The sequence below is a fragment of the Podarcis erhardii genome (genome assembly GCF_964252035.2).
Source record: "Podarcis erhardii genome assembly, chromosome: 4".
NCBI classification, from domain to species: domain Eukaryota; kingdom Metazoa; phylum Chordata; class Lepidosauria; order Squamata; family Lacertidae; genus Podarcis; species Podarcis erhardii.
In genome coordinates, this window is record NC_138508.1 from 18,164,754 (window position 1) to 18,177,740 (window position 12,987).

General features: G+C 45.4%; 1 protein-coding gene across 3 annotated transcripts in view; it reads left to right on the plus strand.

The window, feature by feature from the left end:
• Window positions 1-12,987, plus strand: part of HEPHL1 (hephaestin like 1) — a 39,820-nt gene continuing 26,833 nt past the window's right edge. For 2 of the 3 annotated variants that reach the window (XM_081860138.1, XM_081860139.1), the window contains exons 1-4: window positions 110-304; window positions 7,325-7,569; window positions 8,211-8,423; window positions 11,257-11,436. In XM_081860138.1, the coding sequence (XP_081716264.1) occupies window positions 135-304; window positions 7,325-7,569; window positions 8,211-8,423; window positions 11,257-11,436 (808 nt within the window). In that variant the 5' untranslated portion in view covers window positions 110-134. Of the gene's footprint in view, window positions 70-109; window positions 305-7,324; window positions 7,570-8,210; window positions 8,424-11,256; window positions 11,437-12,987 lie in introns of those variants that run through there. The other variant, XM_081860140.1, reaches the window with a different exon arrangement.

Genomic DNA, 12,987 nt, shown 5'->3' on the forward strand with positions numbered 1-12,987 from the left:
CTGGGAGGGGCACAGCTTTGTCCATTGCCTCCTGTCTGACTAGTTGGAATGTAATTGGGCAGGGCTGAGGTGAGCGCACTTTGGCTGCCTCTCGCTTGAGTTGCACACACACACACACACACAAACACACACAAATGTCTTTCGTGAAGCGAGCTGCCTGCCTCCTAACCAGCCTAATCTTCTGGCATTTGTTTTTAGCAGAAGCGGCTACCAGGACGTACTACCTTGGAATTGTGGAGGAGAACTGGGACTATGCACCGAGCGGCGAGAATCTGATCACAGGACAAAATCTCACAGAGGATGAGTAAGTCAAAGCAGGAGTCCCTGTTGGTGTCTTCTGAGTTTCTACTGTCGCTTTTAAAGTAGTTAATTCACACTTGACCACATGATGCATATTGGGCTCAGTGCTTTCCAAGTTGTTGGTTTATTTCCTCCAAAGAAGCATGTCTGGGCAATGAAACAAGTTTTTGAAGCGACCTTAAAATGCATCGGAAAGCAGCATAGGCTGGTTCAAACGGCAATGCGAGGAGTTTGTTTAGGCTGCCCATCGTTTCACTGTTTCAATGTGCATTTAAGGCGCACTGCCAGGTCTGCACACTTAGCAATTAAATTAAATTAAATTCCAAGGGATTTGGAGGGGAGTCAAGACCCGTGCTGCGGTCTTTTTGCAATAACGCAAAGTTTCCTAAGTTTCAGTACCACAGTGCAACTGCCATTCAACTGTGTTTGACTTAAACGCCCCAAGATGATTATGTATTTATAGTTGAGCTATCGTACTTGTATCGGGAGGAGTAAAGATTGCAATCTAAACACGCTTACTAAGAAGTAAGTCCCAATGAACTCAGGGTGGTGCTTTTCAGACTATTTTCAGGCGGGAGCTTCGGTCCTCACAACAGCTGCGCTTTTCTTCAAACCAGCTTTCATTTGATTTGAAGACAGAAGCCATAATCAAACTGAGGCGCGTACATTTTAGGCAGTGGCTGTGCATGCGCACATGATAGCACATGCGCAGACAACAACATCAGTCAGTTGGAGTTTGACGTGGGGAAAGAAATCAGGTAATGTGAAGACATCTCTGCCTCCTCCCTGGTTTGACTTGAAACACAGCGGAAGTGGGGGGTGACTATGCTGCGTTTCAAGCCGCTAATGTGTTGAAGTGGGCCTTGAACTGTGGCCCTGCTGATCCCCACACACATTCACACTCCAAATATAGATTTCTGAGAAGGGTCTTTGGTGTAGGCCAGGCATGTCCAAAATCCGTTTCGTGGGACTAATCCGGCACGCCGGTTGATTTAATCCAGCCCCTGTGATAGTTTATTAGTTTATTTCCTGGGGTAAAATCCTAAAAAACCCTCAACTACCTCAATCCTAAAAAAATCCCTCAATAACTTCAATCATTAAAAAAAGCTCAACAACTTTGGTCGGCCCTCACAGCCCTTCACTTCATCAAATCTGGCCCTCTTTGAAAAAAGTTTGGACACCACTGGTGTAAGCAGAGAGAAGGGGGCTCTTGCATGGCGATTCACATGTGACAATTCTTCAGAATTCTTCGGAATGCAGGCATAAATCTCTGGGAAAGAAAGAGAACCATTTTTGAGAGATTAAGGTCACTACCAGACAACCTATGTATCGATCATTTATCCTAATTTGTTTGCAGAATGTTAGGGAGCTTAGATGATACGAGCTTTTAAAGCATTTATTTTGACAAGCAAGCATCACCCCACTCTCCCCAGTGCCTTTCCGCCATCACTTTCCTTATCACAGAAAGTCACAGATTTGGGCTTGGGGGCGGTTGTTGCCCAAGAGCACCAAGTCAACTTTAGTTGTGCAACGTGAGTCTAGAAGCACCCAATGCTGGCATTCTACAGACGATCTTCTGGTAAGCTACATTAAAGTAAATGGGACTTGCTTGTGAGTCAGTAAGCATGTATATGCTTGCACAGGAAAAAAAGAAAAGCTCCTATTATCAGTGCATAAAGGAGAAGCACGCTTTATGAAACGTTTATTGATTGCCAAGCATCTGATGTTTTTGATGTTCTCAGAGCCTGCTGTGGCCTTCAAGCTTCGTGGAGAAATAATGACTTCTACATAGGCTTGCGTGTTTGCAAGTAACCTTGTAGACAAAATCATTGGAAGGCGCAGGTTTTATAACACTGATTAAATGTGGCTTCATCTGAGTGCTTTGAGATGGATAAACAGAACAATTTGTATACGTGATGGTAGAAGCTTTTCTGCAATTATATGGCTCTGCACTAAATTTTCAGTGCTTTTTTTCTTCAAAAGGCTTCAAAAGTTGAATTTCTAAGTTTATCTTAACTCTTTCTTGCATGTTAAAATGTTGTTGCATAGCGTTTGCTTCTGGTTTTTCATGACCAATAGGGTTTGCAGTGTTTGATGTAGCAAATTCTTAGAATTCCAAAGCACTAACCAGTCCTTTGCAGACATTCCCCAGATCAAATGTAGACCAGACAAGTCTACTCACGCTCCCTTCCAGATTAGTGTTTTATTGTAGGTCTATTCTGCAACATGTTTAGGGTTGCCATACGTCCGGAATTTCCCGGACATAGCCAGGATTCGGCCGTCGGAAACAGTGTCCGGGCAGAAATCGCTGGAATGTCCCAGAAAATCCAGATGTATGGCAACCCATGTCGGAAGTGTAGATTTTGGCGAATTTCCTTTAAAATAGCTCAGAAACTTAATGTGTTGTTGTTTTTTTCAGATTTCGCAAAAATAGCTAAACAACTTGGCCAAAAAAAAAAAAAAAAAAAAAAAGCTGAACAACTTTTGTGTCCAGATTTTCACTTTTTGAAATACAGTGGTACCTCGGGTAACATATGCTTCAGGTTACATACGCTTCAGGTTACAGACTCTGCTAACCCAGAAATAGTACCTCAGGTTAAGAACTTTGCTTCAGGATGAGAACAGAAATCGTGCCCTGGTGGTGCAGCAGCAGCAGGAGGCCCCATTAGCTAAAGTGGTACCTCAGGTTAAGAACAGTTTCAGGTTAAGAACGGACCTCGGAATGAATTAAGTACTTAACCCGAGGTACCACTTGTTATGTACTGAAGTTCTCACAGCAGGGGGATACTGTAGATAGTTTTCACTCAAGTCCACATATGCAAATAAGGGATTGAAAGTGACATTCAGTGATTGGATAGTTACAGAAAATGGTTACTGTTGCATTCTAGTGGAGCTCTATATAAGCAGGTTGGCTGAACCCTTCAGTTCAGTTCTGTCCTGGCCTGTGAATAAACAAGAGCTGTTTGAAGAATCGCTGTGTCGTCTGATATGTTCACCCACAACTTAACAACACTGTATGGCTACCCTACTTGTTGGCACAATGACAGTGTATTAGAGGTGGGGGGGGGGGGTTCTGCTTTATTAGCTGTTGTGTGACGCTTCCCCTTATGCTACAACATAATTGCTGTCCAGAGGGCAATTTGCAGAATGAAAAGTTACAAGATTACAGCAGGAAGTATTGCTGCCCTGAAACAGTGTTGAAAGTAGGATTGTGTCTTGGCAGAATCCAGAGCACAAATCATTGTGAATGTGCAATAAAAAGGATGTATTGAGGGGCCCTTAATTAAGCAAGCTAAGCTACTGAAGTCAAAATTCCCAGCAAAGTCGCCTCTGCAATTGAATTGTGAACTAATTCATAATGGCCTCTTTTTCCACTCCAGTGTTTGTTTCCTACACCCTATGTATGGTTACAGCCCTGTAGGGCCGGGAGTTGCAAAAGAAATGTATGTGCCATGCAAAGGGCAAGGTACATATTGACGCTTGCCAGGTGTGTGGGGGCTGATAAGACAAACAAGAGATGGCTGCTGCTTCACAAGATCTAGTTTACATTATGTTTTTTTTTTTTTAAATAATATTTATTAAAATTTTCCAATTAATTACAAATTAATAAAACATCCAATTTCAAATCTTTTTCCAATTACATCCTTTCAGGACTTCCCCTTCCCTCCCCCCCTTGTATTCCAAATCTCTCAAATGATCTCAACAAGTTCTTCTCCTCAATTCAGACTTGTTATCCTTAACCCAATTTTTTTTTTTAAAAAAAAAAACAACAACATTGTTTTCCATTCCCCTAAAATCGGCTTATTCCCACCACGAGTTCCCCACTTTAGAATACCATGTAGATGTACATAACCTAAATAAAACATAGTTTACGCCCTTTGGATTCCACATTTCCCACCCCCCCTTTTCCCGGTTGCGTTCCCAATGTTCCTCAATGTCCGATATTTCCACGTCTCTCTAAGTCATAGTCCTTTGCCAGTCCTCTTTAGTTTCAAATGTCCAATCATGGAAGGATTCTGTCTCAAAGAGAGGCCCATTTTTTCCCATCCAGATTTTTATATCCAGGAGTGAAAAACTCCAAATTATAATCCTTAAGCTTGTCAAATCTGGATGTCCCAAATGTCCCCACTTTTGACTTGGTCCAATTCTTGTTATTTTGTTGTTCTTATTGATCACACTCCTCTTTCTATTTCTTTCTGTCCCTGTTTTCCTGCACAAATGTCCTAATTCCAAAAGTTAGTTCCTTTACAGAGGCTTGTTATTCAGAAACAAAACATTATGTCAAGTTCCTTTCATTCCACAACAGATGATTCCATTGTCTTCTTCGGTGTAGTGGCCTCTGTAGTCATAATAATGTTCCATTTCTGCAGTTTCCCAGGAGATAAACAGTTCAGTTCCAATTTCCAGCTAAAACCACTTGTAATATCCCTCGGCTCCTCTAGGTGGATTGCAAAAACTGAGTTCTCTTCCAAATCGCGTCCATTAGCCCTAGTAACTTTATAATTCTTATTTAAAACAATTTGTATCCAATTTATAACAAATATAACCAGCAAAGTCCTTGTAACATAGTCTCTATCTTATTTTCCGCTTTGACAGCTCTTTGACAGCTGTCAAAACTTGCCTTTCTCCTCTCCAAACTCCGTCATCGATCGCTCCCGGGGTTCCAGGGGGGGTTGTTTTTAAGTCCGAATTCTACTTTCCTCCTCCAGCTCAATCTCATATTCTTCACTCATGAGGTTAAAAACTTGCCAAAATGATGTTACTCCGATCTTAGTTATCAGATCCTTTGCTTTGACCCTTCTACAATGGAGGGGGTGGCTGACTTCCTTTTTTGCGCCTCCCCCGCTCGCTCCGAAATTTTTAAAATTTTTGTCCCTCTTTTTAATCCAAGTTCCAATTACTTACGGGTTGTTCTTTTAGGTCCGAATTTTCAAAGGAAAAAGCCAGCGCTCTCCGCCGAATGGCATGCGGCTTCGCACGGCAGGGATAGCAGAGGACTCAAAACACCACGCTTCTCCCCGGCACCCGATCCGTAGCCTTTAAAAAGGCTCCTTCACGAGTCGGGAGGGCGCTAACGGTGTCAGCCGAGTCTCCATGTCCACGGCCCCCGTGGCCGTGGTTTTTAAGGGTCCCCGCATCGCCGGTGCGGTAGGACCCAGCCCCTGCCGTGCAGGCTCCCTCCGGAGCTCGGAGGGAGTCCGCCATTCGGCGATGGCGCCGACCCGGAAGAAGTCAAGCTCTAGTTTACATTATGGGACAATGAAAGAAAAGTCATCACGAAATGGGGAAAACGGCTCCAAATTTTCACTCTCAAGACCTAACTCAATGTTGCCAGCATTTCACATATTTTATATTTCACATATTTTATATTTCACATATTTTATGCTTATTAATGTTTAGTTGAAGCAGGTGTGTAAAATGGTACAGTGGTACCTCGGGTTACATATGCTTCAGGTTACATACGCTTCAGGTTACATATGCTTCAGGTTACAGACTCCACTAACCCAGAAATAGTGCTTCAGGTTAAGAACTTTGCTTCAGGATGAGAACAGAAATCGTGCTCCGACGGCACGGCAGCAGCAGGAGGCCCCATTAGCTAAAGTGGTGCTTCAGGTTAAGAACAGTTTCAGGTTAAGTATGGACCTCCGGAACGAAACAAGTACTTAACCCGAGGTAAAGGTAAAGGGACCCCTGACTATTAGGTCTAGTCATGGCCGACTCTGGGGTTGCGGCGCTCATCTCGTTTTGTTGGCTGAGGGAGCTGGCGTACAGGTTCCGGGTCATGTGGCCAGCATGACTAAGCCGCATCTGGTGAACCAGAGCAGCGCACAGAAACGCCGTTTACCTTCCCGCTGGAGCGGTACCTATTTATCTACTTGCACTTTGAGGTGCTTTCGAACTGCTAGGTTGGCAGGAGCAGGGACCGAGCAACGGGAGCTCACCCTGTTGGGGGGATTCGAACCGCCAACCTTCTGATTGGCAAGTCCTAGGCTCTGTAGTTTAACACACAGCGCCACCCGCGTCCCTTAACTCGAGGTACCACTGTATTATTATTGTTATTATTCCAGTGGTACCTCTGGTTGCGAACGGGATCCGTTCCGGAGGCCTGTTCGCAACATGAAAAGAACGCAACCCACAGCGGCGCGTCTGCACACGTGCGGGTTGTGATTTGCCACTTCTGCGCATGCACGTGATGTCATTTTGCGCGTCTGTGCATGCGCAAGCAGCAACACCTGGAAGTAACCCTTTCCGGTACTTCCGGATCACCGCAGGACGTAACCTGAAAGAACGTAACATGAAGCGGATGTAACATGAGGTATGACTGTATTATTATTAGTGAAATGGTATCATGATGTCAGGAGCTGGGCAGAGGAGGAATGGTGGAGACCGCCTCCCCAGCTTGACCCTTCCAGGGAGGAGGAGGAAGAAGACAGTTTAGATTTACAACAGGAAGGTCACACCTCAGAGGCAGATGAGGAGGAAAGTTGGGAAATAATGGGATTGGAGATGGAGGAGGAGGAAGCACCAGGCAGGCAACAGCTGACAGACACAGTGTCTTTAGAAAGCATTCCAGACACACACCCCTCTCCCAGAACCTGGCGAGCCTTGAAAGTAGGAGAGCAAAGAGCTCAAAGACAGAGGGCACGTAGCAGCACCCATAGGAGAGACAATGAGGTTGACAAATGAGGAAGTGGGAGAGACGAGGGGTGGAGATTCACTCGGGACAACACCATTATCCAAAAGGCTGGGTTCTATAGCCTCTCTCTGTAAATACTGAATAAAAAGCAGATAGTAAGAACCATTCCCTTGTCTTTGTACATTCCTGGGCAACCAGCTGGGAGTTGCTGGCAGCAGCCCGACACATGATGACATTCAGTGTTTACCTGTCCCCTACATAAGTTGATTGGTTCCCACACATGGAGTGCTTGTGTTGGTGTTTCAAATCTCATCTTCCTCATCTGTTCCATATGATTCATGGATTGAAAATTAACTTAAACTCACCCCCCCCCCTTTTCTACTGCAGAGAAGCAATTGTCTATGTGAGAAGAGGCCCCAACAGGATAGGTCGGGTTTACAAGAAAGCAATTTTCAAACAATTCACAGACGACACGTACTCCCAGGAGATCCCCAAACCATCTTGGCTGGGTTTTCTAGGTCCAGTTCTGAGAGCCGAAGAAAGAGATACTTTTATTATTCATTTGAAGAACTTTGCTTCCCGGCCTTATTCTGTACATCCACACGGAGTCTTCTACGAGAAAGATTCTGAAGGTAAAACAAAGATTTGCTTTTCCTCTTCTGCTGTTTCAGATTCTATCTCTTTCCTCTATTACTCCTGGGAGCCAGTATAGTGGTTCAGGTAGCATGTTGGAAACTTGACAGAGGAGGCCTCGGTTCAGATCTGGGCTCACATCCATTTGTCAGACCAAGAGTTCATTTACTCCAGCAGTGTGGAAACTTCATTAGCCTGAGGACCACATCCCCTCCCAGGGAATCTTCGAGGGGGTGGGGTGTCACATGTCAGTGGTGGGCGGGGCCAGAAGTAAAAGTGGGTGGAGTAATAAATGTGACTCTTGCCTTCGTACAGTAGGCTGTGCAGAAGACAAATATTTTTATACCAGTATCAGGTGGGGGGGGCAGGGCAATGGTGCCTAACCTCACATCACAGCCACGTTCATTAATTTCAGTGGGTTTATTCTGAATAAAACCTACTTGAGTGCTGCCCTATATTTACTTAGCCGCTTTCCCACCTTTTCTCTTTTTGCAAAAGTGATCAAAGCAACTTTAACAGAGAGAGAGAGAGAGAGAGAGAGAGAGAGAGAGAGAACAAACTAAAATGCTCATGTGTAAGATGTCTAAAAGGGCACACAAAGAACTTCAATTTTTTTTATTTTTTTTACGTTCCTCCTCAGGAGCCCTCTACCGAGATGGAACAGGTGGCAAAAGCAAGGCTGATGATTTTGTTCTCCCTGGTTCCAATTATACATATACATGGCTGGTTACAGATGAGTTTTCACCTACACCGGCAGATCCACGGTGCCTGACTTGGATTTACCATTCGCATATCGACACGCCAAAAGATATCAGCACTGGGTTAATTGGGCCGCTGGTGGTTTGTCGAAAAGGTACGGAACATGTTGTGCCAAGTGCCTCTGTGGCAGCAAGATTTGGTTAAAAAATTCAGGTCTGCATCCACAAATTCTGATACGTTCAGCAGTTGTAGCTTTGCATGACCTCTGAGTAGCCTAGCCCATTTCTGGTGTCCAATTCACACTGCTGGTTATTATGTTGAAAGCCCTAAACAATTTTGGGCCAAGATACCTAAAAGAACCATTTCCTCCCATCAAGTCCCATTGATAGCTGGGGAGTGGGGGAAAGGAGAGAGTATTCTCAGAAAGCCTGAATTTCAGCCTTACAAAGAGTTTTCTCTTCCAGCAGGTTTTTGACCTGCCAACTTGAAGATATTTTTTAACTGACTCCTCAGAATTCATATCTCTTTTACCTGCTGTGCTCCTGTACTTTAACGGCATTTTTTCATCTCTGCCAAGCTAAGCAGTTGGCTCCTTACGTCTCTCGCCCTGACCTAGCCACTGTGATCCACGCGACAGTCACCTCCAGACTTGATTATTGTAACTCACGCTACATGGGGCTGCCCTTGAGACTGACCCAGAACTCCAGCGGGTGCAGAATGCCACAGCGAGATTCCTTACGGGGTCCTGGCCACGGGATCACATTCACACAGTGCTATACCAGCTGCACTGACTCCCGGTGGAGTACAGGATCAGGTTTAAGTGGACAAACGCTGGCTCCCTCGGCCAATAAAGTGAGATGAGCGCTGCAACCCCAGAGTCGGTCACAACTGGACCTAATGGTCAGGGGTCCCTTTACCTTTACCTTTAACCTTTAAAGCCCTATACGGCCTAGGACCCTTGTACCTACGGGACCGCCTCTCCTGGTGTGTCCCATGGAGGACTTTACAGTCTTCAAACAAAAACATCTTGGAGGTCCCAGGCCACAGGGAGTTTAGGCTGGCCTCAACCAGAGCCAGGGCTTTTTCGGCTGTGGCCCCGATCTGGTGGAACGCTCTGTCACAAGAGACTAGGGCCCTGCGGGACTTGACATCTTTCTGCAGGGCCTGCAAGACAGAGCTGTTCCACCAGGCCTTTGGCCAAGGCACAGCCTGAACCCCCTCCTTTGGTAATCCACACAGAACTCTAGCCCAATGGTTGCCATTAATTTGATTCTGAATTGATTTTAGAATGTTGTGCTTACTTTTACTGTTGTTAGCCACTCTGAGCCCGGCTTCGGCTGGGGAGGGCAGGATATAAATAAGTTAATAATAATAATAATAATAATAATAATAATAATAATAATAATAATGTGATTTTTCATGGCAACTGCAGCCAGAGCAGGTGAGGTTCCATTGCCCTCCTGCCTTCCAAGCGCCATGTTTCACTGCTGCTTACTGAGAAGAAGAGGAAAGGGGAAAAGCAGTGGGAAGTTAGGCAGTGTGGAAGCAGCAGCAGGAGCAACAGATTGACTCTGCCACCGCACCCACACCATGCCAAGCTCCCCACTGCTTTGTCCCTCTTGGGAAGCTGCAATGAAGTCTGGTGCTGGGAAGGCAGGAGAGCAAAGCATTCCCATCCATCCCATTAGTTGGTTCTGTCTATAGCAGATACACACAAGTGCAATTATTGCAAATGATGTTGACAGGAGTTGGGTATGTTCAGCCTGGGGAAGAGAAGACTGAGAGGTGATAGGGTAGACATCTTCAAATATATGAAGGGCTGTTTTCTGCTGATCCAGAAAGTAGAATGGATTCAAACTACAAGAAAAGGAGATTCTGACTAAACATCAGGGAGAACTTTCTGGCAGTAAGAGCTGTTCAACAGGGGAATAGACTGCTTTGGAAGGTGGTGGACTCTTTTAAACAGAGGTTGGATGACCACCTGTCAGGGATTCTATAATAGTGACGACGACAACAACAACTTTATTATTTATACCCCCCCCCATCTTGCCAGCTTTCCCCAGCCACTCTGGGCGGCTTACATATAAAATGGCAAAACATTAGTCATGAAAAAATTACCTGATACAGGGCTGCCTTCAGATGTCTTCTAAAAGTCAATAAGTTGTTTATTTCCTTCACATTTTATGGGAGGGGGCCACTACCGAGAAGGCCCTCTGCCTGGTTCCCTGTAACCTCACTTCTCACAGTGAGGGAACCACCAGAAGGCCCTCAGTGCTGGACCTCAGTGTCTGGGCTGAACAATGGGGGTGGAGATGCTCCTTCAGGTATATTGGGCCGAGGCCTTATAAGGCTTTAAAGGTCAGCACCAACACTTTGAATTGTGTTTGGAAATGTACTGGGAGCCAATGTAGGTCTTTCAAGACCGGTGTTATGTGGTCTCGGCAGCCACTCCCAGTCACCAGTCTAGCTGCCACATTCTGGATTAGTTGTAGTTCTTTAGCTGTGATGCCAGCACTGCAGGATGACTGGATGACCTTTGTGGGACTCCTTCCAACTGTACATTTCTATGAATCTGTAAATGCTGAAAGCAGCATAGAGCTTTTCCAAAAAGAAATCTGGAGTATAAATACAGCAGCAGGTGATGCATTCCTTGGAGGTGGGTTTGCTGCCCCTGTAGATTCTGCTACCCGAGGCAGGTACCTCACCTTACTTCATGGATGGGCCGGCCCTGGCCCTTCCCCATGTACTGTTGTGCTGCTCACGAGTAAGGCCTATCCCATGTTCTTGGTCTGTAAGTTTAAAGAATCCCCCTGTGCAATTGCTAACAACATCATTCACGTACATAATATGTACCTAGGCCTTGAGTCTGCACACTGATTTCCTACTCGGGATTGATTTCAAGGCAAGAATTTTTAGAACATGTGAAGTGGCTCCAAATAACTTAAAGGGTTTACAAAAAACAAACTTTTACGTGTTTGCTTTCTTAGGAACATTAGATGATGCTTCAGCACCAGCGGCCAATGCCGCAAAGAGCTTCGCTCTCATGTTCAGCATCGTAGATGAAAATCTCAGCTGGTACCTGGATGAAAATATAAATACCTTCTGCTTGGAACCCAGCACTGTGGATAAAGAGGACGAAGATTTCCAACTGAGCAATAAGATGCATGGTGAGCTGTGCTGCAGGACAGAAAGAACAACGCTTGTTTTGCAATTGCTGCCAGATTTGGTTGCAACTTCTAATTGCTGCGGCTCCTCTTCCTTTCCTTGTGAGAGGAAATAGTCTGGGGTTGTGTCAGGATATTAATGCCTCCTCTTTCGTCTACTACCCGCAGCTTGAAACACAGGCCAAGCCAGACTAGGTGCCTTCACTTCAATCCTGAGGCAGGTTCCTCAGCTTTGAGTCACCTCAGCAGCATCTATAGGAAAAAAAGCAGAGGTTAGGCAAGCAACCCATTGTGAAATGCCTTTCATCATGGGAAGGCAAACTAAGGGCCGGATCCAGCCCAATCGCCTTCTAAATCCGGCCCGCGGACGGTCTGGGAATCAGTGTGTTTTTACATGAGTAGAATGTGTCCTTTTATTTAAAATGCATCTCTATTTGTGGGGTCTGCCTGGTGTTTTTACATGAGTAAAATGTGTGCTTTTATTTAAAATGCATCTCTGGCCTATTTGTGGGGCAGAGGAATTTGTTCATTTTTTTCCCCCTTCCAAAATATAGTCTGGCCCCCCACAAGTGCTGAGGGACAGTGGACCCGGCCCCCTGCTGAAAAAGTTTGCTGACCCCTGCCTTTTGCCATGAGTCCCTAGGAATTGAAGGGAGGGCCTCTGGGTTTGTGTGCAGCGTCTCCTTGTGGTGAAGCCCTGAACTGCATGTTGCAGCATCAACCTGAGCAGTTTAGCATCCTCAGCCCCTGGACTGACCCCATCAGGCAGGCTGTCCATAGGATCCCCCTGGGCAGGAAGGAGTTTGAAGGTCTTGCTGTTCCAATTGCGCCTTGCTTGAGCAGCAAGGTTGTCCCTGAGCTCTGGTGTCTTCCTGTATTCTTGGGTTCCAACAGCTGGCTTTTTCCTAAATGCTGCCTCCTGCCTTTAGAATCGTAGGGTGAGATGCAACTAAGTTGTTGAATGAATGGAATGAGGTGGTCCACTTGTACAACAGGACTTTCTGCTGCACAGGAAAAGGTGCAGCAGAGGGAGAAAAGGTGGGAAAGTCTTGTTGCATGAGCAGATCTCCTTCTCCACCTGAATGCCCCGCTTAGTGCGATGTTGAATTCCATTCATAGAATTGGAAGGGACCTCAAAGAGCATCTAGTACAACCCCCGGCAATGCAGGAAACTCACTACTACAGCAATCCCATGAGAGTGGCCATCCAGCTTCTGCTTTTAAAACCTTTAATGAAGGAGAGTCCACCACTTCTGAGGCAATCTTGCTCTTTGGCGCTGACTTCTGAACTCATAACTCTGTGCTCACCTCAGACATCTACTGGCCCACAGCTGTCAGTGTCTAGACCCCAGAATCCATCTCTAACCCCATCTTGAAGCATGGGGACCTCTTCCAACTACCCAACTTTCCCCTTCTCTGTTTTTCCTTCCTTTTATCTCATGTCCCCTTGGTTTTCTTTGTTTTCTTTTTCTTATTCTCTTCTTCTGTCTCTTTCACCTTTAAATTTCATATCTTTCTTGTTATAATAATAATAATAATAATAATAATAATAATA